General features: G+C 32.0%; 1 protein-coding gene and 1 non-coding gene across 3 annotated transcripts; one reads left to right on the plus strand and one right to left on the minus strand.

Annotated features, from left to right (window-relative positions):
- The first annotated feature begins 1,526 nt into the window (after nt 1-1,526).
- On the plus strand, nt 1,527-26,169 carry LOC105424461 (Mitochondrial calcium uptake 3). 2 transcript variants are annotated; one of them, XM_011634699.2, is made up of 12 exons: nt 1,527-1,764; nt 18,643-18,784; nt 19,222-19,332; nt 21,483-21,530; nt 22,190-22,272; nt 22,716-22,778; nt 23,307-23,405; nt 24,153-24,281; nt 24,393-24,616; nt 24,852-25,009; nt 25,144-25,301; nt 25,513-26,169. In XM_011634699.2, the coding sequence occupies exons 1-12, from the start codon at nt 1,555-1,557 to the stop codon at nt 25,579-25,581; spliced, it is 1,494 nt and encodes a 497-aa protein (XP_011633001.2). In that variant the 5' UTR covers nt 1,527-1,554; the 3' UTR covers nt 25,582-26,169. The 2 variants fall into 2 exon arrangements, with proteins under 2 accessions (XP_011633001.2, XP_011633004.2); XM_011634702.2 differs by lacking the exons at nt 22,716-22,778; nt 23,307-23,405 and having other exon boundaries at nt 1,528-1,764.
- On the minus strand, nt 12,081-12,153 carry TRNAR-CCU (transfer RNA arginine (anticodon CCU)). The gene has a single exon. It is a non-coding gene; the product is annotated as a tRNA-Arg (tRNA).
- Nucleotides 26,170-26,222: the final 53 nt, after the last annotated feature.

The raw sequence follows: 26,222 nt of genomic DNA on the forward strand, positions 1-26,222 counted from the left end.
ATTTAAATTTCGCAAAATATAACAATTACAAGAGTAAAATTATCTTATATTTTCAAAAATAACGATATGCGGATTTTGCGTAATTGTAATGTTACAAATTCCATTTAATTTTCCTATTTTCATTAAGTCTCGACATAGTTTCGTTGTAATTTTCTTTTTATGACATTATTAAGGGTGAATATCTTTTTATTTAGGTTGTGACAAGTAAGTAGTAGTAAGTCGGAATGTAAGTGGTTAATGAGAGAAAATGCGCTATAATTAGCAGTTATGTGGAATTTTATCGTTTGACATACATTTCTTGATTGGACAAATGTTTCACTTTACAAGCAGGTTATTAATAATATTCTTGTATTACGATATTAATGATATCACTCGTGTAAAAACTTCAATATCAATGATCTTGTATTATACGATATTAACGATATCACTCGTGTGAAAACTCCATAAGAAGAGTGGATGAGCAAATTCTATCAGATTATGCGGTTGTCAGGATAATATAAAAAAAATTCGTAATTACCTACACCCCTACTGACAGTAATACTATTCGTGCAAGAATTCTAAAAAAGTATTAAATGTTAAAAGTATTAAATGTTAAGAATTAAGGTTTTTTTAACTGTAAGATCACGTGAAATTTTATATAACGATAATATTTATTGTATAGTCAGTGTCAATTGTTAAGAAATTTTAAAAAGTTAAAAAATATCTAAGAATATATATAGATTAGATATTAAATATATTTCTAACTTTTTATAAAATTTTTTTTATAAGAATATAATTATAATATTAATTATAGTTATATCTCTATTGTTCTAGAAAACATATACAATAAATATTGCAATCTAAAAAAGAATTCCAAGTATTGTAGATATTTTTGAAAATAATCATTTAGATTCTTCAACGAACAATAACGAAAATATAAATTATAATATATATAAGCATGTGACTTGGCATGATGATGCGCTAATAAGATACATAATATTTTCCTAATGACAGATAAAAATATTGGCACTACCGTAATTAATTATAAACATCGTAACGTTTTCGTAACTCATCGAATTACACGTCGTCAGATCGAATTTATTTCTCAGCATTTAATAAAGTTACCAACGTACAAAGAATTATCTCGTTCTATTAATACAAATTGATTATATCGCAATTAGAAATTCCAGACTTTTATAAACCTAAATAAATCTAAAAATACCTAAGTAAATCTAAAAATACAATTATCCAATAGTACCCTCAAAATAACCAAGATATTTCTGCATAAATAGCAAAATTATACAGAAAATCTTTCGTGCATTATAATCATCCGGATGGCAACATAGGAGAATGCTATCTCTGAAAATTTTGATTAGATTGGTAACAAATCAAATATTTGCAAATATTGACGAAATTGGCGGAAAAAGTATTAAATAGAAGTAATTATTTCTATCAGCGTTTGTCCCGGGTACAAGAGTTTCTGGCGACAACACTGGCCGCGTTGGGTAGGAGAAATTGACGTTTCACGGAGAGAGACATGGCAGACCAGGCATGCGCCAGTCGCATGCGTAGAAAATGGCGACGATAGCGTGCCTCTCGCGACGCGTATCACCGTACGCACGGCACTTCCGCGATGTCACGCGTGCGTACGCGTCGTGGCGTGCCGACCGCGGTCTCGGGAGGATCCAGAAGGGCCTCGGATTGCTGACCGCCGCTTCCGTCACGTTTCTCCTGGCACAGCAATATTTACGACCGAAGGTGGTGCACGCCTTGAAACCTCGCAAGGTACGCACGGCGAGTACAGTCCGCTTCAAGATTTCGTATCGTCGCGGCGGTGGCGCGAAGTTGAATGGCGAGTCACGACGGTCACGTGGACTTACGCGTCCACGTGCGCGTGAATGGATAGTGTGTAGTGGAGTTGCACGAGACACAACAGTGCATTCCATTCATTAAATGCCTTTTGGAAATCCATAAGATTTTTTAGGATGTTTGAATACTTGACGTTTATGTAACGTATGTTGTATCTACACTACAGGTATTTAGTGTTGTAATAATAGAATTATGTATTTTTATATTCACAAAAAACATTGGTATTATTATCAGTTGATCTTTATTAAATTATGACAAAATTGCTACAATTATTCTTGCTCTCTTGGTGAAAATAATTTATAACTAGAGAATTTCTGAGAATAGAGTTCTTATAAAAATTAAATTTTTTAAATATTTTATATGGAGATTAGCTCGAAACATTTAATATAAGAATACTTGACGTAAAATATTAATACAAAATAATAATATAAAATATTTATATATTACTCTTTATATAAAATTCATATTATAATATCATTATTAATTTTATAAAAAGCAAGATCTAGAAGGCAAAATGACATAAAATATTTATAGGAAAAAAATAGCGCAAATAAAAATATTCTTATTTATTATGTAATCTGAACTACCCATTTTTCCCGGTGGCGATATTGTCGATACGAATTCGCAGACGAATTAGAGATAGGAAGTGGGCGGTCATGGAGAAAGTAAGATTTTTCGGCGGGTTTAAAAAGGTGTTTCAAACTCGTCGGGAATGAAGGCGCCTCCGATTGATCTCGTTCGATCTCGCTCGTGAGATCAAGCGTGTAAGTACGTTACGTTAATAATATGGCCCGGAGGAAGCAGATCGGCTTTTGTGTCAAACGATCTTCAAGTGTATCGCCGCCACGCCCTTCGAAACGATCACACAGTCGATACGGCTTAACCAGTTTGGATCGTCGAACGTCTCTATTACGGCCTGAGAATCTCGAGATTCTTCCGAAAAGCAGACTGCAAGCGCAGGCCAAGCGTGTGCCATAAACTATAAAATAATGTTTAGGCAATTATATATTATGTTAATGTTAATTTTATTGAATGCTTTGAATTGCAATATAAAGAATGAAAAATATCTTATCGAAAGGTATCTTCTGAGGAATAAACCATTAATTAAAATTTAATATATTAAATTGTGTTTCAGTATTCGAGAGAGATATATATAATTCCTTTTTTATCTTATGAATAAACAATAATATAAAATTGATCATAATATACTTGGATTAATTTTTACAAGTTTGTATGACATAATTAACCGTAAGTTGATTAAACATAAATTGAAAATTTATAAAAGTTAACGAATATGCTTGTAAATGAATAAATAACGAAGTAATACTTCTTAAAATACGTCAAAATTCTATAATCGTTTTGTATCTTGTTAACGAAGGATTAATTATGGAAGTATGACATATTACAACTTCCTTAATGTCAAGCTTTCCATCACGGAGCGCTGGTAATATCTCGAAATATTCACTAACGAGAAACTTCTTAACCATGTCGTACAAGTTGAACGTTGACATACGCGTTTCATCGATCATGCGACGCTTTCGAGGATGCGGATATGCCTTCTAGGGATATTCTCCACCTTATAAAAAACGAGATAGATAAATTACCGACGCTTTGCGCAGCACTTTGCAGCCAAGCTGCATCCGTCAATGCAGATGCACCCGGCCCTTTGCCATGAGACACCCTAATCCGAATACGATGTATTCGGATTCTAAGCTGTTTCCTTTCCGCATCTCGCATATGTATTCATTAATTATCGCGCGTGAGAAAATGGAAAAGTTGCATCCAGTATTCTTAACAGTCGCGCGCTTGAATCTTGTATCATTTATCGAATTTGACCAATCATATTTTGATATATATATATATTTCTAGCATGACTGAAATAAAAATAATAGATCAATGAAATATAGCTTTCCACAAATTTTTAAAAATTCCACAAATTTGAAAATTCGAAAATATCTTTCTAGTGGCAGAATGATATCAAATTTAATTTAAAAATGCAATTTCATTTATAATAAATTTGTTGCTATCGAATGTTCTCTCAATTCTATAGTGTTTTGTGTTAAATTGAAAATTTTTATGTAAGATACATATATAATTTATTTTCTACCAATTAATAGTAACTTAACATTATAATAATAATAATAATAATAATAATAATAATAATAATAATAATAATAATAAATATTATAATTATAATTATAAATATTATAATTATAATAATAATTATTGATAATAATTTCATAATTATTATCAATTGCAAACATGATCGCAGTTTTTTTATGTAGTAGAAATGTTGAACTTTTTTGAAAAGACTGTCCTATGGTATCCTGTTATTTCATTCTGTGTATTTCTCAAAATGTAATCTCAAAACTATGATAGGTGGTATCGTCTCGATACTTCAAAACATGAAGCAGAACACGTTTTATACATTTTATGCAATTGCACGCGCAGGAAACACGTAATCGCAGTAGATGCGTACGATACTCGCGTGATATTCTAACATGTCTTAGTCACATCACGCTGATTTGAGAGAGAATCGCGAAGACAATTTCTTCAACCATATCGCTGCCAAGAATTCGGCGAAAATAGGGCATCCGCAAGAATGCCAAAATGTCGTTTTACGTGAAACAGTGCACCTCCGCACATAATTTACGCGCAACATCCAGATTATTTCCCGTGGGTTATCTCGAGACAAGTCATCAAAATATACAAATAGTTATACATATCGGATAAACTTAACACACGTAATTAATTTCATAAGTCAAAAGATTCAGAAATAAAAATATAATTTTTATAAATAAAATTTCATAAGTACGAATTATAAATAAAATATATAATTCAAATAAGTTTTATGATAAATTAAGTATTTCTAAAGATTTAAATTAAAAGTAAATTGCTATTTCGAAAATTCAATTTTGCATCAATTTAATGTATTTAATGTAGTTTAGAAATATTATTTTTTTTTAATAATATATTAATAATATATGTTTAAATTACGCTTCTATATTTAATTTACGAATCAAATTTTGTTTCTTGTTCTTTCAAATTTCTTTCAAATTCATTAAAATAGATCTTTAAATTAAAATAATGAAGAAATTTTTTACAAGAAAAGAAATCTCTATATTAAACAATGTATTTCTTGTTGAATGTAATGAATGAATTTGTGTATGGCAGAGTTAAAATATAATGATATTATATCACATTGTTTTTAGTTTATAAATTTAGCCTTGTTATATTTGTTATATTTCGAGTTAAATTCATATGTTACATAGAATAGAATTTATTGCAAAAATATTTATCGCGCATAGTGTAATCTATTAACACGGTATGCGCGATTGCAATCACGTAGAAGTGTATGTAATGAAATATATGTGATGAAGTACGCTTTCTCTGCTGTGCTATGTATTTACGAAGTCAGTTGATCTTGCAGAAATAAGCTTTGACCATCGTTGCTATCCATCGTTTCTGTCGCCTTTATCCAAGTGCGTAGGCTGTTGCAACGTGGAAAGGACGATCGGTATCAGAAATGTGGATGCATACACGGCACTGCATATCCCATTGTTAGATATTTGAAATTCCATACAAGGTAATGTAATTTGGAATAGAAGAAATAATTAAACCAATTATTCAGCGTTAAAAATGATTAAGAAAGATTAAGAGAGATTTAAATTAGAAGAGAAAAAACACATTTATTTTTCTACCGAAACACATTCTACGATACATTCGCGGATTGGAATGAATTTTCAATATTTTTATCAAGAAAATAAATTATTTAGCGGATAGATAAATTATTAAGGGGGAAAAATATATCATCCGATATATTGTGTATTATTACAAGACATATAATGTTATCGCGCATTATACAGAAGCTCGTTTGACGAGAAGCTTGCGGTAACTAATGGGCTGGATTCTCCTTTCCAACGAGATGCTCCTATCAACAATATCTTTTTGGATCACGATTCATTATAAAAGAACTTCTGTCTGTATGCAGGATGTACGTGTATGTACGTGGAAAGATCAGAATGCATAGCAGAGCTCGCCCGAACAGAAATACCTTTTTTTCTAATGGGAGAAGTTTACACCTTCGAATATCCGTAATTGGATCAACCCTTCTCATGATCGATGCACCTTATACTAATTGGATTTCAATAGACTTATTCATTTAAATATAAATAATGTAGATTTTATCATAAGTTGCCATTCGATTTATAAATTATCGCTAGTCTTTCAGTTTATTAATACTTCAAATAACATAGAAAAAAATAATTTTTGCTCTTAAGGAAAATTTCCAGCATTAAATATTTATATAGTTAATTGAAATGTAATTAATTTCAAATTACAGTAGAAAAATAATGTTTGAATTTCTACACTTTAAATTAATGTATTTTTTTCAACTACTAATCCAAGAATATAATTTAACATCAAGAACTTTATCTGATGTTTATTATATTAAATATAATAAAAAATAAATTTAAGTAAAATTTATTATCAAGTAAACATAATAAAATATGGAAAAATACTGTTGAACTTGCTGGTGATGATATTCTGGTGAATATTCTTTTCGCTATAGATATAAATAAGTTTTCAAAATGCCTCGACAAAATAAGGGACTTGTATGTATTTCCAAGCAATACATCTTTCCTTTCATATGCCTAAGCAATCATTACAAGATCGTTTTACCAAGAACGCTCTGCATAAGTTGCACACGCCATTATTCATATCAACGTTTACGTACATTTACGTACCCCTGCCTCTTCTCAAACGTTTGCAGCAATGTGTATCCCGAATAATTCGGACGCGAGAGAGTGATCGATCGGCCGCGTACTCCTTCGTACGTATTATCGGCAATAAACGATAAATCAGATCCTGACTTCTCGACGCCACGCCATTAAAGACACCGAAAATCATCAAGCACGCACGTGTGTGTGCACGTGTTGCGTCCAACACGATGCTATTCGCCGATACGCGCTTGTTGATCCTTCGAAGAAGTCGAACGGAAGAACAATTAATATTGAACAACATCCGACCATCCTCCGGAATAAAATCATCCAGAAATAAAATAAAAAAATGAATTACATTTACAAAATAATTTTGACAGGAGCCTTTTCTTTTTTTTTTTTGTAGTTTTTTTCTGACTCAATCTCTCCTCGTTCCAAATTTCTTTTTTTTTAAATTATGCTTTATACTTTAACAAAATGCGTGACATGCTGAATTCAACTCAATTTTCATTTGTGTTTGTTTGACTAAATCAATTTTTTTTCTTAATTCGAATGCAGTCATCCGCTTTATAAATGAAGGTAGATGATCTTTGCATTTTTACAAGTTTAACCGCGTGTTGTGGACAGTCCGGCTAAACATTTCACTACTGTCCTCAAATACGCACACAATGCGGTACCAAATGATAATCTGGCGATAAGGTATGGGATAAGAATTCCAATGCGGTAGGACACGTGAATGTGATCTGATTAGCATGATAGTATCAGTTGCGTGGGCAGACGTCGACGTGGGCGTGAATGGATTTCTACGTTCGATCATTTTTCACATTCATAATCAATTTGCGCGCATCGCGTGTCAGGCTACCTGCGGTAAAACGTTAATCAAAGACATTTAATTTCAATTGAGATGCGTTCCAGACACGTCTGTGAAAAATACAATCGGCTACTTGGAGTGTTGTAAACGCGGCGAATTTAGGTCTGCAAAGGTGGTATCTCCAAATATGAGTTTTTACAAAATTATTATCGCATTTAAATTTCCACATTTTGTCTTCATAAATAATCATTTTTTATCCACTCAGCGAAAAAGAATTATAATGTCTTCTTTCATATTCTTTCTTTTCTCATTGGAACAGATAATTTTTTAATTATTTTTTATTTTTCGTTTTACGTCAGAGTATTAATAAATTTATTACTATCATATTATATTTGATCTAATATTCTAAATTCTCCTCAGCCAGTTCGGTGGACAACCATGTTTCATTTCGTATATTACGTTAACGAATATTTGAGACGTAACGCATTTAACGTTTGCATCAAGACGCAACATAGGAGTCTTTGAACTGTGACGAACTAAAACGCTTGTCTGTTCTATAATAATAGTGCCAGCCGAAATTTTGGACGTCTGCCATTATGAAAATCTTATTATGTTGCAGACAATCACATAGAAACCTCTCAGTTATTATAAATCTTAAGTGTGAAATTTTGAAGATTGGATTATTCTTTCTAATAATCACTATTCGTAATTATTTAGTCTAAAATATTTAACACACGATTATATAAAATTAAAAAAATTAAAGTTTTTATGCATATGTATGTCTGACACTTTAGCTTTGGTAGCTTTAGGTTTAATAAAATTTTAAAGGCAGAAATATAAAACATAATAATACATAGTAATAATTTAATGACTGAAAGGATCCGTAAAATTTTGAAAAATTATTCCACGTTTCATGAATTTTTAAAGAAAAAAGCTATGAACTCTTAATTTATTCCTCTTAATAATTCCACGTCCATTCTTTTGTCATAATCTCCCCGATAATGCATGGAAGGCATAAACGAGAAATGCTATTGTCTCCTCACGTGGCAAGCTATCTCCTCGCGATACAATCAATACCTACCGCATTGACGACGAACGCGCACCGAGTCTCGCCGTCTCAAAGGAAGGCACATCGAATCGCATGTTTCGGCGCGACCCACGTCTCATCGGCCATCATCACGGCGATGAGTTAATGCTAATGAACGAACGCGGCGATTCGTCTAAATTAATTAACGCTTCCTAAACCACCGTGAAATTAGCGCCAGTGCGTGGGACGGAGCGCGTTGGGTGCCCATTATCCTGAGCTAATGGACCGATAGCAGTGTGGGTGGTGTTACGGGTATCCCGTGGGTATCCCATGGTGTATTCTCACGTACGCGTCACGCGAGCACACACACACGCACGCCGACGTCTATCACGCGCGGTTTGCATCAACACGCACGTAAGTGGACGTATGCGAAGGGGGAGTCGGTGCACGTCGCGTGTTACCGCGCTATGCATCAACGGCGAAACAATGCCGGTGTAATTGAATATTTTGAGAGGATTATGATTTAAGATCCGCGCCGCCGGCCTAAGGGAATCGCGCGCCCTTCCTTCTTCTCCCCTTCCTATTTTCAGTTTACACATGTATACGACGGTTACTAAGTGCGGTGTATAGTGAGTCATAAATAACGATTTGGGAATCCTCGACTTCGACAAGCCTCGTCCATCACTATGTGATGAAGAGGGACTAGTTAGGGTAATCATTGATTCTGTAAATTCCTTCAATACTTGCATTATGCAAATTTCACGTCGACAAATCGTTTGTCACAATATGGAATTTGTTATATAACGCTCTTTTTCTATGATTTGATATGGATTTAATATTAAATGAAATTTTAATTAAATGAAATTAAATGAAATTAAATGAAATTTTAATTGCATTAGAAATCTTCCAACATTTAATATTTCTTCATCATTATTTTGAATGCAAATCAAGAATTAGAGTTTCACGTCTTGCGTGATTAATAATTGAAAAATCTTTCAATTATATGAAATCAATTATATGTACGTGTTGTGGAACAAGTTTTTTATTATTTTCAAAGGTAGAAATTTAAATGGGAAGAGAACAAATTTTTAAATCTTATTGTACTCATAAGAGACCCGATAATTTGTTCATTGCCGGTTGTTTCGGGCATGGGCGGTTAAGATTGGTTCAAAGGTTCAAAGTGACGTGGGCGAAACACGGTTATGAGAAAAGCGCCGAATCGGTTAATGACAGAGCGCCGTGCGATAATTTTAGGGTGGTTCGCACGTAACACGCAATCTGACAACGCTCCTGGATGATGGTAATATTTTTCTGCAATCGCAATATGAGATAACTAAACCCCTCCATATTCGGAATATTTTCAGATCTTTTGAATCTCACTTAACAATCGAGGCACGTGCTTAAGGTAATAACACAAGAAAATGAATTTTTTTTTATCATCTGTGATATTAAACTTTATGTTTTCTTAACTCATATTTTAACATGCAATTACTTTTGGAATGAAACGTGTGCGTGCAATTTCATACATTTTTAAATTTTTATTAGCTCCATTAGTCCGAAATAAATGATTGAAATAAATTATTACTTTATCATTTTATTATATTTATATAGAAGAATCTTTCTTTTCGAAAAAAATAATTAATTTAATTTAAAAATTGTATTCTCTAGAAGGGAATCTTTTATATATAAAATATCAATTTTAATACACTAACTATAAAAACTGGGTTACAAATAATCATTGAAACCATTTAGAAATTTATCTCAGATTCAAATAAAAAAAATGTCATAACATTTTATATATATTAATTGCAAATTGACACGTCGGTACTTCTATTGAAGATGGAGATAGAACTTTCCTTAGACCGAAGAACATGTCTGTCTCCGTCATGAAACAGGTTTATTTCTCCTAAGAAATCGAGCCATGTATCTGATCCACCTCGCATAACCAGAATCGTATGTTGCGTGTACGCTGATACAGATCTGACTGCACCGAATGTGCTCACACTAGCGCAGCAACGCGGTACGCAACAGCCGGTATCCCAGCATCCTTCCCCTACGACGAGATTCTCTTTCGCGCGACCACAAATCACGTGACCCACCTTCTTCTTGCGACACCGCACGAACCCGGCAATCGTTATCGCGTTCGCACGAGATTCGACCGCACCGTTTATCCTCTCGGCGCTCCTCCGTGTCGGGATCTCGAGCCGAGAGAGATGAACGATCTGCTATTTAGACACGGATAACGCCGTAACACGATTCCGGAAATAGAGAAAACGGTTGCGATAAACGCGAGAACAAGCGATCCATAACTCCACCTTGGCGTTAAACACGATGAAACTAGAATGTAACGCAATTTGTACGGATATAATCCTAACTCACTACATTCTAGAGAAGAGTTGATTTATTACATGAAATTTTTTTATTTTCTCTATAAATAAATGATATATATTTCGTGAGCAATGTTTACTTGTCGATTAAATAATATAAGAATGTGAGTGAAAAAATGTGAGTGAAAAATATTTGATTTTTATTTTTTTTTTTATTTGAATAAGAAAAATGGGCGCGGACTGTGTGTGTGTGTGTGTGTGTGTGTGCGTGCGTGCGTGCGTGCGTGCGTGCGTGCGTGTGTGTGTGTGTGTGTGTGTGTGTGTGTGTGTGTGTGTGTGTGTGTGTGTGTGTGTGTGTGTGTGTGTGTGTGTTAGAAATTTAAAGTTAAGCATCTACGGCACTTAATTCTATATATATGATAGTCATATCCAGGAAGGAAAAACTCGACAAGCTTCATCGAATATCCAATAAAGTAGACCACTACAAGTTTCGGAGAGACATTGAGACGGTCAGGACCGATAATAACTATTATTCTCTTCTGTGAATTGGGAGGATCGATTTTATCGCGGAGGCCAAAGTCAAGTCCACGGGCAACCCCTCGAAATGTTTTCGTGACCGATTAACCCGAGCAGAACCTTTCTCGCATTAGAATCACTCGGACCACCCAGCCTACATTTACGCGCCTATCAATCTAATTTGAGTATTTCGACTAGCACGAAGCAATAAATTGCAACCTCATCCGCCATTAGATCGGCTTCTTCTCCGAATCCTTTCGGTCGATATACGAAAGATACGTGGAAATCGACTCACGTCCATCAAAAAGTCAATGAATGTTTTATCAGATTTTGGCCAATCCTATAAATTTCTTCGTACGTTGAATTATTTCAGATTATAAAATAATCTTAACTTCAGATTATAAAATAATCTTAACTTCATTCTCGAGCTATTCTTAAATTATTTTTATTCAATTTTAACTACTTTTCTGCTTTGGCAAAATTACAGATTGTAATAGCTGCCAGATCTTAAAACAAAAAAGCTCATGCTTTATATATATATGTGTGTGTGTGTGTGTGCGTATATCTTTTAATGCAGACTTCTTTGAAAAAAAAGTTAAAACAAAAAATAATAATTTATTAATTACATATATATCCTGTTCTGTTATATGAATATTTTTATATTGCGTTATATGTTTTTGTTTTGAAAATCAAAATGCTTGTATTATATTCCAATTATTTAAGAACATCTGTACTAAAGATTATCACAGATATAACAAAAACCTTTTCATCGTTAACTAATGGAACCTTTATGTTTACAGAAATGGATATATAATATAAAAAATATAATTTTATACCCCTGGTGGGACTCGAACCCACAATCCCCGGTTTAGGAGACCGATGCCTTATCCATTAGGCCACAGGGGCGCTTGCATTTCAAGCACACGTAGTGCCCAGTTCATGATGATTATGACATTAAGATGTTATTCTGAATAACAATGTAATTATTATAAAATGCATAAAACGTTATTTCTAAATCTAATAACTATTAATCATAAATATTATTTAATTTTATTATCGAAGTATCTTAAATATCTTATCTCGCATTACTTCTGCTAATAGTTATAAAGAGAACATTCGCATGATAAATCATAATTGTACATTCTTAGGATTATCAGAACATTTACATCCGATATATCATTTATTGTATTTTTCAGAATGTACTCATAAGGAAATGCATGAAAGTGTCTTTCGATTTTTATGAGATTTTAATATGTATTCTAAATCATACTGTCCTTTTATGTATAAGTACATATCCCTTATTTAGATATTCTTTATTTTGATCTGAAATATAACATATTAAAAATTGATCAAAATCGGAGGAAGACACTTTCATGCATTTTTGTATTAATCTATGTATTAAAGAATTAAACATTAAATTGTTAAATTTAAGAAAATCAATAGAGAATCTATATCACTACGTACACACTAACTAACAAATGATATTTCTTGATATGAATAATTAAAACATGTGGAAAACATGCACGCAAGGCTCGGAATTCTTAAAGGTTTTATTGTCACTAGAAAGACATGAAATTGTGTATGAACACCAACTTATCTTAAGTAATTCTGATATTTTCTTTTCAATAATGAGATCGTTCCCGAAGTCATCGTTTATTCGTGCAAATTGCAATTTGTAATCCTGAAAAGTCGCGGTTCAGAATTCAGAACTGCGTGTATAAATATTCATATGCAAATATGCATGTACGAAACTACCGCTTCGAGAGCAAAGCTGCTATCTGATTTCAATTTCCTTCAGTAATCTCGGCGCCACCGTAGCTTTATCATAAATATGATGATCTGTAATCATCATCCACATCGTTGCCTTACATACCGATGGCGTGTGCGTGTATATGCGTGTTTGGTGATCACGTAAATATGGTAAAAATGATATTCACACGTTTAACATTTTCGTGTAATTTAAAATTACAGCCTTTTTTATAAAAATATAAAATTCATACTTTTTAAATTGTCTTCGAAATGGTTAAAGATTTTATTATAAATATATAACACACACACGCACAAAATATGTATATATATATATATATTGTGTGTGTGTGTGTGTTTTATTTTAAAATGTAGTAAAGATTTTATTTTACAACTTAACTAACATATTATATGAAACTTTAATACACACATTTAATATATATATATATATATATATATATATATATATATATATATATTGATATAAATTTAAAGAATCTAATATGATTTTAAGAAATTAATGAAAAATTAATATTTTTTTTAAATATGCATATATTTTAGAAAAATATCAATTAAAAATCATCACTCTAATATTTTCAAAACTACAGAAATAATATTCCATGTTTAAAGATTATAATAAATCCACGGGATTCTTCCTGATGAGGCAAACGCGTCAAGATACGTTCCCGCGATAATCTTAATTTTACGCATACCGCGTGAGAATGCATTTACGCGTATAAGGTATGAGTGCACACGTATACTTCATGCATGATCATCGATTTATTCACCCGAATTATCGCCAACGCCCGAATATTAACACTTCAAGCAGCTCGTTATTTAAATTAGACTTCACGAATTTGTATCGCCGAGATTATACGTGTCAGTAAACAAATTGGATAGCGAGTATAAGGAGTCGGAAATGGTTTATGGAAATAATTATAGAAATAATTTAGACTCTAATGACTGAGCAGTTATTGTTGCAATGTATGAAATATAAAAATAATTTACACTGTTACTGCAGATAGTACATGGTCATGTGTAACACAAAACATACAGGATCGTTTAATAATTTGCATAATTTTAAATTTTATATTAAAAAGAGATAGTGGCAAAAAAAAGAAAATTTTTTATTTAATGCAAAAAGATATTTGTACGTAAAGAAACAGCCAGTTTATTTTAACAAATTCGTGAAATCTAATTTAAATAACATTCACATGCTAATTTTTATAAAATAAATAAATTTCACTTAATCATACAGTTTATATTATATATGCATTATATACGCATAACATATTAATATTATAAAGAATAAGTAAGACTGTCTGATCAAATTTTTTTCATCTCCCTAAACTTGCAATATTTTTCTGAGTCTGTTATCATCTCAGAGACAAATTTTTGGTAGTTTAGACAATTTCGACTTGGGTGCTCCTCTAATGTTGTAAAGTCACCTTACTTTATCTCGCATATAATCTGACCGCCGTGTAGAACCGGAGAAAAAGCATAGTGCTTCAAGGTCTACCGCATTTTCTTCTCTCGCATGCTGACGCCTCCGTTTAACACCCATCCACAAAAATCGACAGCCGGCGCCCGTTTCTCGCGCGAGTCTCGGGCGGCGATGCCTATCGCCGTTGCCTCTCGCCTATCGATTTAAGCCGAGAAACGAGGCGAAACAACTTCGAGGAAATTGTTTCTACGCGGCGCGGCGCGTCGCGTGCTTCTTTATTGAAAACTGTAAACGGCTACGGAGACGGAAGAGGGGACGCGAAAGGGATGGATCTAGGAGGTGAGAACTCGGCAGAGAAAGAGAGGAGGAGTTCAACGGGTCTTTAATCACCCGTGATGCCCGCTGGATATCGGGAGAGGGGCAACGAGAGAAAAAAGGAAGAGACGAAGAGCAGAAGTCTGGGAGGAGGACGAAAAGAAGTGGCCTGGTCTCTCGCACTTAGCATAATGTTCACCGCGTCTGTCATTACCCTCGACACCGCGAACATGCCAGCCTAACATCCCGCATGGTCCTGCTCGGGTAAACACGCGAGGACGTGCCGATATACGTTAGTTAGCTTCGTATTATAGCGAGAGAGCGAATGTAAGGACGCCATCCATCCGGAATATTGATCGAGTGCGATATAACTTAAATTAGCTAACGCGATCAACGCTCTTTTCTTTTTGCTCTCGTTCTTGTCGTTGCGTCTTATTTCCACGCTCCAGAAGAACGTTGTCGTCGGGGAAAAAGATCTTCTCCATTTTGCGAGCTATACCATCGTTCTGTACAATAGGGTTTGTTGAATCGATGCCATACTGATTACCCGGAGGTGTAATTTTCGAAAAATTAGTTATTTTAAAGTATAGCATACAGCGAGAGAGAAGTTTAATGGGAGATTACGCGCGCGAAATCTATTATCCTTTCTGCTCATCTTATTTAAAGAGAGAAAAAAATTTAATTGTAGAAATCGAGTAATATAAACAGATATAGTATATTATGAATGATAATTTTAACATATAATTAACATTATTATATATTAACATACATTTTTATTAAATTGTAAATTGGAATATTTTATTATATTAAGAAAATTCAGTATTGCTTGATTATAATATATTGATTAAATTTTACCAATATTTCAACATTGATATTTGTTCTTTCACTACTAGTTGTTATTCTGAGATAATTTATCAAGCATTTTCTGATTTTATGAAACTATAACAAGTGCGCAACTCGCTGAATGATATTTAGACTTGCGAGACAAATTATCGCGCAGTATAAAAATGACGCTATTACAAATGCAAGTCATTATAAAGTAGATGTCTTTTTACCACAATGAGAGGTGATTTATTTGTAGAAGCAACCTCGCGAAAGGACATCCGATCCTCGCGAAAGAGTATCTGGTTACGATGGCACTTATGGAAATGTGCATCGAATGACAAATTTCACTTGCCAAGGATCGTGAGTCTACAGTGGCTACAAGATATTTACAACTACTTGTAAAAATCGTTAAAAGAGAAAGAAATCTGAAACCACATAAGATATTTTTAGAAATTAATAAATTCAAAAAAGCACATAAAAAATGATATCTCAAATTATAAATGTTTCATTGCAAAAACATTGAAAAATCAATATTGTATTCGGCAATCCTCTCTAATTTTTTACTTCTTTATAAAATTATAAAATTATAAAAATTAGAAAGCTTAGAAATTTCAAAAATAATAAATAAAATTCTTATAATTCTACTATTGCTAAATTAATAATAGAACTCCAATCTTTGCCATTCAATATTAAAAAGAATATTATTCTTTTCCATTTTATTAACAGAGATAATAAATTTCAATTAAATATATTTTTTCATTAGAAATATGATTCCTCAATTCTATCTCCTCAATTTCTGATATCAAGAATGGCAAGAACAATCTCAATACCTGTATTAGCATATCTGCAACGGATGACATAGAAATACGAAGGATATCAGGAACGTAACCATCATTTAAGAGATCATCTTATAGGAAGCTCAAGCCGTTACACCAGCCAACAATGTGCCATTACTTGCGAATAAATAAAAGCCGCAATCTCGTACGCGCGAGGTAGCGAACGATAATTTAAGTGGCGAGGTGGCTCCGATGACTCCTTGAAGCACAACAGTCGATGCGTTCCCGGTGATTTGATGCTTCCTGGGCTGAACGATTCAATCTGGCCGGATGAGGTCGCAGATTCACGTCGTTACGCGAGAGCATATCGTTTGGCATTTAACTGCGTGGCAACATGTCGAACGCATACACCGATTACACGTAGCTAACTGAAGGTGAATTTACTGCACCTTAAATGATTGATCTGGAATAAATGATGCGGAATATATTTGTAAAGATATCCCTCGTCAAAAACTTATGTCCTGTAACTTTTTTTATCGTGCCTTCTTGGATATAATTTTTAATACATTAATATTAATAATACGTATTATTAATTTATTAAAGAATGAATTGGAAATTTTAAATAATCCGTACAATGCATACGTATATGCAAGTTATTTAAGAGAAAAAATGTAATATTGTTTAGAGAAGTGGATTTAAAAAATTTTACAGATGACTCCTTGATTATTATTTCATTTTAATATTCTAAATTTCAAATTTATATTTTATTTATAATCAATGTGATATGAGTAACTTTATTTCTATAATTGAGAATAATTATTAAAATTAAACAGACTTCATTACAAAAAAGAACTATCACAGAATTACTCATATATTTACAATGTGATGCAATAAATTGATTTATTCTACTTGAAGTAATCTAATACTTCCAACGTGAAAAAAGCTCATTTAATACTGAAACCATATAAATTTGCCAAGCGAGTATTTATGGGAAGAAAGGTTCCTGCCGACAAAGTAGGTCCATAATGATGAGGATCCAACAAAAAGGCCAGGAAGCGGAAATTCGAGAAGTTTTACCATGGTGGTGTCTCTCTTTCGCTGTCCATCCCCAAAGTATCCTTAATCGTTTAAAAAGAAGAATAGAAACGCCGAGCGCTAACGGCACCCGTGAAAGATCACTTGTAATTTAATCTCTCTTTAAATTACAAACAGTGGGTGCGCATGGTGACACACCGCCACACACTGGGATAGTGACTCAAATTGCATCACCTAACAAATGCGCAGTCAAGATTTGCATCTTTCATATATGTTTTTCACTCGCAATTTCACGGTGTTTTTATCCGCGAATTTTACACGCCATGATTATCTAATTTCCGTCAATTTAGCAGCGAACGTGGTTTCTTTAATCTTAAATAGTTCAATTAATCTTAACAATTTAATTGATTTATTGCATTATAATTCAGAATATTGCTTCCGTTTTTATTAAGAATTAAACATACGGTTCATATCTCAATTTTTATATCGACAAATAAAAATCTAAATTACTTTGTCTTTTTCATATACATAAAAGTTGGTAAAATAAAAATTCTTTTAGAAATAAAAAAGAATTTGAGAAGTGATTTAATTATAAAATCTGATCGAGTCCAAGTGTAATGCCACATTCGAAACTGCATAATGTATCTGTCATCAACTAGCAAACAACTTGCTGACACCAATTGATAGCACATGTTGTTCCTTCGTAGAAACGCGACGGAATTCAACGCGTGAATTAACATGTCATATTCATCACCTCGCCTACCTGCTTGTCAGCGAATAGTCTGAGCTTTAGTCTACGTTTGAATTGATGAGTGTCGATAAGAATCGACATATCACCTGTTCGTGTTTCTAATGCATTTCTATTGAAACATTCAGAACTATTCAATCATGATAAAAAAAAAATCAATTACGTATAACAATTAAAATTTGTTATTGTACATATCAATTAGATTAAAGCAAATTCAGTCATCAGGAATGATTCAAGTAATAGAATGTTTATTATGAAACATACTTTTAATCAAATGAAATTAAATAAGTGATACTAATCAGAATACAAAACGAAGTGCAAAAACAGAATGTGCGTTCGGCGTGATTTTATTTTATGAAATCTTAAATATTTTGATGAAAAGTCTATTTTAGTGCAACTTTAATATTCTTCCATTTATGAATATATTTTAAATATCATTAACAACATAACATTTACGTTATTTGATTATTGTATAATTTTACTAATTACAACATTTATTTTTGTAGAGAGAAGATGATCTACATAAAGCGATAAAGTTGACAACTAGAGAAAGAAGATTCATAAAATTTGCATCAGTGGCATATGATGGTCAACTATACATGACTCCGCAGGATTTTCTTGACAGCGTCATTGATGCCGAACCTCGACGTACGTAATACATTTATTTATATTTTAATACTTTTATCTGTTCTAATCTTTACAATGAAAGTTATTTACACAATCGATTAGAATAATGAATTAGAATTATCATTCTCGTTTCGATAATATAAAAGGAAAAAAAAGCTATAGTTTTGCGACAATTTGTAATATAATATACATCTTTTATTCAAACAATGCAATTTTTTTATTATTAGCAAAATAATTTTCTTTCGAAAATTTTCGGAAAAAAAGAAAGTTATTTTCTTTCTTATTTTTTTCTTTGTCACTGGTTTCTTTTACTTAATTCAAAGTGTAAAGCGAAGTTTCGATTTTACATTTATATTTCTGTCGCTTCTTTAATTTTTTATGTTTTTTTGAAGCATATTATAGATATATCACTCAATAAGCTTTCATTGCGGCATATGCGATCCTAATGATATTTTCAGCGAGATTGAAGAGGCGCGTACTGACCGATCAAGAGCTTGACATAATAAAAAATTCAACTGCTTCGCTACGTCATGGGAGCACCCATATGTTCCGGAATTTGCGAGACAAAGGTATTTCAAGAAAAATTATCTAATACACATATGCGAACAATAATTTTTTAAGCAGTCTGGAAATAAACCACAAATGATAATTATGATAATGTCCAGAAATAAAAAGATACACAGATAGCAATTATATATAGTATATGAAAATATTATTTTGTATTCATGCGAATAAGAAAAAAGCCGTAAATTCGGGCCGTAAAAATCCGACTGGTAAGTCTCGATAGACGAGATAGACGCTTCAAGTGTCGCGGTTCACACCTCGGAGCTTTCTACGGAAGTATGTGATTCGACGAGAAAAATGACGAGACGTACGCAATAAGCGTGATTATCAATCGCGATCAACCTGTGTACGACCTGTGATCGCAATCTGTACTTACGACATTTATCCAACATAAATTTTCCACCACCCACGTATTCAACGCTCGTCGCGACACACAGGGCTGGTATCATTAATTTAATAGCACGGCTGCACTTCTCGCGGCGGCTGCGTTTCCTCTTTGCTCTTTGCGCGTGCACTGCACGTTCGTCGCGTTAATGGAAATGCAAATAATCAGCAGACGTAAGGGGGGGGGAGGGCCGATGAGAGGGGGAGAGGGCATCCAGTTTCACACCTCTCTTCAATAATAATGAGTTCCTCATCCCTGCGCCGCCATCAATGCCATGACTGTTTTTTCCTCTTTTTCTGCTTCTTTCCGCGTGCGTGCGAGGCGGAATTATACCAACACAGATAAACGAGCCCGCTTTTAAGAACACTCGATAGAGTCGCGGGGCCGTTACAATTAAGAACGACTTAAGGAGATTGGGTGCCATCGACGAGAAACCACCATAACGACCGGGATGGCGTCATCGTTATCGTGTTAACTCAATATATCTGAGTACTCGTTGATTCAGCCGACCGTAATCGTAATGTTTAGTCGCTGCACTTCCTTATTGCGCCAATGACACGGGCTACTTTTTGCAGTACTACGATAGTTATTTCCTTGATAGCTTTGAGATAATGTCTTTTCTCTCAAATAACACATTTTATATTATTATTATTTAAATACACACACACACACACACACACACACACACACACACACACACACACACACACACACACACACACATATATATATATATATGTTTTTTTTTTAAATATTTAATTCCCGAATTAATGACAAATCCAAAATTGGATATTTAAATATTTAATTAATTTACTTTAATACTCATTTCAAAAGTAATTCTAATAACGAAAATACTCAATAAATACTAGCGAAACGAAACAACAGATTTACACGCATCAAACGTCATCTCCAGTGAATTGATTTTGTTTTCTTTATTTTTTTTTTTTTGACCCTTAATTTCTATGCCTTTGAGATCACGAAGGAATTTTATGGGGTAGCTACGATCTGTAAACTAGACTTCTTGTTATGTTACATACAAGCTAAACCGCGCGGCCAGGGAGCATATTTAAAAATCAGAATTTAGGTGCGTCTGCGAGTCCCGCTTTTGCTATTAAATTCTAAATTATTGATCATCCTCGAAGATGATGGTTCTCTCAGAAAATACCTGAAATTTCGTGAGGCGTATCTAACGCATGTTTGACATATTCTCTATTTCAGATGTCATAAACGCGTTTAATATTGCAGACCTCTCGTTATCCTCAAATGCGGATTAGTTGGAAAATTAGGAAAGAATTCGACGAAATCACGAAAATTTACGAGATGTAGACATCATGTGGAGTATAATGATTTGCCTCTAGAGACATTACTTAAAGTTTGTAACATTTCGATTTCTTATTATTATAGGAAGGTATATCCCAGTCGTGAAATTAAACATTGAATTTAGATTTGTTATAAATTTGTTATAAATTACTTAAAAGAGGATGATAAGTAATAACGTATTTTTACATCCAAGATTGATAAATGCTTTTTATAAAATGCCTCGATATGTGCACAATAATGGCAAGATTAATTATATAATTTCAGTAAGTCAAGTAAGGATAAAACTGATATATTCTCTATGCTATTCTTAATTCGTTAATATATAAAATCTCACACACATGTAAAGAATGTAATATACAGTTTCTTTAAGTAGGTGTACAATCAATCTTCTAACTACTTATCAGATCATATCGCTTTATGATTCTAAATTTCTTCTATTTTTGTTTTCAGGAATTATTTCTTACACGGAATATCTATTTCTTCTGTCTATTCTAACGAGTAAGTTCTGCTTTATTTTCTGAGATATATTGAGATATATTTTCTGAGATAAATTGCGACTTAAATGCACAAAACGTTTAAATGAAACGCAGCGATTGATCGCGATGTTCAATATATAAACTATATAAAAGAAATATCTCTAATAAGTTATAAAAGAAAAATCTGGCGATGAGATGCTGCGTTCATCTTTTTCACGCAATAACCGTAATCCGCTTCCTTGGCAGAATATAATCTGCACAGAGCGTTCAATTTGTTTGATGTATACCATATATCTAAGCGATAATCTTCAGCTAAAAACTTTAAGATTAGAATGAATTTTAATTCACTGAATGAACATTATATGCAATAGTATTGCGTATTATTTTTATGCAATCTAAAAAATTTAATTATGCCGAAGTTGCTTAATTTCAACTTAAACTTTTCATACATCGATAAATTTGTTAGAAAAATCTATTATATAAATGTATTACATAAAAATTTATTATTCAAAGAATTCATAAATAAATGTTATCTATGTTGCAATTTATTTAAAATTTTTGTGCATGAAAGAAAACTTAAAGTTTATTTAAGCAGGAACATATTATCCGGTATAAGAATGTTAATGTTGATCATCTGAATGTAAGGCTGTAAACTTATGGCAATAACTAATCTCGTTGCAGAGCCGAAAACTGGTTTCCAAATCGCTTTCAATATGTTTGATACCGACGGAAATGAGAGAGTCGACAAAACCGAATTTCTTGTAGTAAGTTAATTACATCGCAAGCGTGCACGTTTTCGGTAATCGCAAATGCATGAATATACTCACTCGAGTTATTAGTAAGAATTCATTTATTAGTTTTCACTATTTCACTTTATAATTGAGTTTTAATGTAATGAGATATAGATTTGTTTGATAGATAATTGATAGATAATTGATTTGCAAATCCACAATAAGCAAATATAATACACAATTAGGATTGCAGAAAAGAAATTATAGAAAAGACATTTCTATGTTCAAATATTGAAAATCTCTTTCTTGAAATGTTTAAAAGATGCAAGATTTCTGAACGAACTTCATTCTAGTTTGCACAAACTAATCGGGACACTTGGGACGGGATGGAGAGAACCTATCAAAGAAGAACTTTTGTCATTAAGAAATTTATATTAATCATCGATTAACATCAAGAGTTTTTGTCATTTTTGTAGATTCGTCGTTTACTCGGTGGTAGTCTGAAGGAACGAGATCTCGATGAACCAACAAAACGTGCAGTGAGTTTCAGAAAACTTTTTCTCGATCAGGACGGTATCAGAAGTTAAACATCAATTGACATTTAGAAAATCAATATGTCATTACCTGCTTTTCAGCTGTGAAATCATCTAATGGCTATATAATTTATTGTTCCATTTATCGCTTTGAGCTATTTATTCTGCAAAAATGCTTTGGATTTTATTAGAATTATATTATACATATTATTTTATTACATTACATTTAAAACTGTTTATTATAGAAATGTTTTAATCAAATCTAATATTGATTGCTTAAAATAAATAGCTCATTTTTCAGAGATTCTATAACTAAAATTTTGGAAATCCGTTATATTTCAAAGAAAAATATACATATTAATTATTCATTATTAGTATTTATTACATTTGAACAATTATTATTTAGTATTTATTAATAATTTTTACAAATATCTTTTGCTTATAATTTTTTAATTAACATCTTTATTTCATTAATTTTATTATGCGTTATTTTCTATCCAAGCTAATGCTTTTTTATTTATTTCGACAAATTAGTTACGTGCCATAATTGCTCCGAGCGAAGAGACTCTAGGCAAGGCAAAGCTTCGCGAAGCTCGTCCAAATAAATCAAATGAAATCGCTTCAAATTCCTACGTAAGTTTGCAATATATGTGCAATATATAAAAATTGGTATGTGTTGTATTTTATATTTATCAAAGTTATTTCTTTTTCTATATAATTTTTTCCATTTATTTTGTTTTTTTCTAATATTTTTCATATTTTTTATTTTTATTCGTATATACTTGTATTATTTAACATAAAATCGCAATATAAAGATTGTATAATTGTAAAAATATAATAGCAATTAAGAAATAACGATATATTTATTTATTTTATCATTACCAATATATTTTATCAATAATACCGACCAATAATATCACTTCATGATCACTATTTAATAAACAATTGCATTAATATGTAATAATATTGCATATATATATATATGTTATGTTATTGCCATATACAATCTTTCTTAACTTTAAGCAAAATATATTATGGGAATTATATTATGTAATTCTCCATGTACGCAAATCCAGTACAGCCCAATATTTCTGATTATTGTCTGTCTCAAATTTTACTAACATTGATATTTCACATTTGATGCACTAATATGCAATTTAGCAGCTCTGTTGAAAATCTACTTGTGTTCTAATCTACTAATAATCGTGTTCTAACACGATTTGCCACTTCTTCCAGATGTACTAACACTGGACGCCGAAATACTGCCGTCACTTTATCTTTATATCATGTAATCTCTACATACGTATTCGTTAATAAAGAGTGTACTAATATTGATCTATGGCAATAACAATCGTTCTCATATCTTCTTCTTCGATGCAGATGGAGAAGATATTCAGTCACGCATGGAGAGGTCGCCATGGAGGCGAAACCAAAGAGGAATTGGAACAATTGCAGGAACGCCAGAAAACGCCAGAAGAAATTCAAGGCCAATTCATCGACGATGATCAGGTATCATAATTTGATATCTTACAAATAACTATTAGAAATTTATTAAAAATAAAGCTAGAACTCTCAAAATTAACGAGTTTTCACTCCCCGGCTTCGTCTATTTTTCTACAGGGTTTGCAACGACGTCATGCTGTGGATACTACCTTGATGATACATTTTTTCGGCAAAGATGGCACTAACGAATTAAGATACGATGATTTCAAGCGTTTCATGGAGAACTTACAACATGAAGTATTAGAGTTGGAGTTCCACGAATTCAGCAAAGGACATAATACGATCAATGAATTAGATTTTGCCAAAATTTTATTACGATATACGTATCTCGAACCTGATGAGTAAGTTAAATAATCGTAAAAATTATTTTAAAAATAATATTTTAATAATTTTGGAAGATAATTGCGCGTGATAAATTATTAACATTTTAAATGAACAAAATATTTGATTTATGCTTTATATATTTTTATTTCCGAACCTAGCTAGTGATATTAGGAAATTTTTCCGTTCGAATACGTTTTTATCTGTCACTGTATTTTTTGACTAATTTAGAAATTGTTTTAATTAAATTCGTAGGTATGATAAATACTTGGACAGAATGTTAGACCGAGCAGACTTGCATATTGGTATCACGTTTGAAGAATTCCGGCGCTTCTATCAATTTTTAAATACTCTGGACGATTTTTCAATAGCAATGCGAATGTATACATTGGCTGACCATCCTATATCCAAAGGTAAATATTAGTATTTTTATCAAATAAAACTTGTAGTATTAAACAAAAACAATTTTATTTTTTTTTAATATACAATTCTTTAAAATATAATATTTTGTTATATCTTTTGTTCTAATATCGTCTTTTTTTTTTAGATGAATTCCAACGAGCTGTAAAGATATGCACTGGAACAATGCTTTCGACGCATATAATCGATACAGTTTTTGCACTATTCGATGTGGACGGAGACGGTCAACTCTCTTACAAGGAATTTATAGCAATTATGAAAGATCGATTGCATCGAGGCTTTAAAGTAAGATATAGTAAGATATCGTAGATATCTTATATATTTTGAAATTATATATTCCATACTTTTAAAAAATTATTTTAGATGTATAATATCCTACATGAGATATAATAATATCGAATTAAGATTTACTACAAAACCGTATGAATGGTTGCCGTTTATCAGGCTGCACATTGCGAGCTATCGATTAATGCGAAATAACTTGATTTTTTTATAGTCTCAACAACGCAATGAGGGATGGGAAGCATTCAAGTTCTGTGTGAAACAAGAAATGAAAGCGCCCTAAGCGAAAAATCACAATGGAATACACAAAAGCGTAAAGTTTCAAGAGAAGAGATAGATTCTTTAAACGCTGCATATTTGTGATAACACTAATCATTAAATTAGTTCATAATTTTTCTTCCTGCCTTCTTTATATTTATTTATATAAATATTTATTTACTTGAAAAAAATTCTATTACATTTTATGTAATACAATCAAGTTCATAAAAATTCTATTATTATTTAAGTAATCATAATATATAGAACATTATTTGTATATTATAAAAAGAGAAAACATTTTCATTCTAGCTGATAGAAATAATAGAAATTATAAAGTAAAAATTATCATGCGTCTTTGCAATTAAATCTTCATTAATTTATTTTTGTAATAATATTCTTCTGGTTATATAATTTCATAATTACGTATATTTTTGTACGACTTTGCACATTCTCAGCGAAATTGTTATCTGTATATACAAGATGTTCAAAATATTTGCATAATTTCTTCTTTACTTTCTGATAAATTTTAAGTCAATTTCTCTTATTTGATGTATCTCTTAAAATTTTAATTTTTAATAATAAATAATCATAGTTACTATTATTCCTACATAAATTGCATATTAAATTCTGCTACAAGAGAATAATAAACGAGCTGTGAGAAACTAA

Source organism: Pogonomyrmex barbatus, unplaced genomic scaffold, assembly GCF_055798465.1.
Source record: "Pogonomyrmex barbatus isolate J1 unplaced genomic scaffold, ASM5579846v1 scaffold14, whole genome shotgun sequence".
NCBI classification, from domain to species: domain Eukaryota; kingdom Metazoa; phylum Arthropoda; class Insecta; order Hymenoptera; family Formicidae; genus Pogonomyrmex; species Pogonomyrmex barbatus.

What these genes read in the sequence shown, in the direction of transcription:
- LOC105424461 (XM_011634699.2), top strand. Translation starts at nt 1,555, where the DNA reads ATGGCGACGATAGCGTGCCTCTCGCGACGCGTATCACCGTACGCACGG. An exon ending in CATTGATGCCGAACCTCGAC is followed by an intron (nt 18,785 to 19,221) that starts GTACGTAATACA and finishes TGATATTTTCAG; the next exon opens with CGAGATTGAAGAGGCGCGTA. An exon ending in ACGTATCTCGAACCTGATGA is followed by an intron (nt 24,617 to 24,851) that starts GTAAGTTAAATA and finishes TTAAATTCGTAG; the next exon opens with GTATGATAAATACTTGGACA.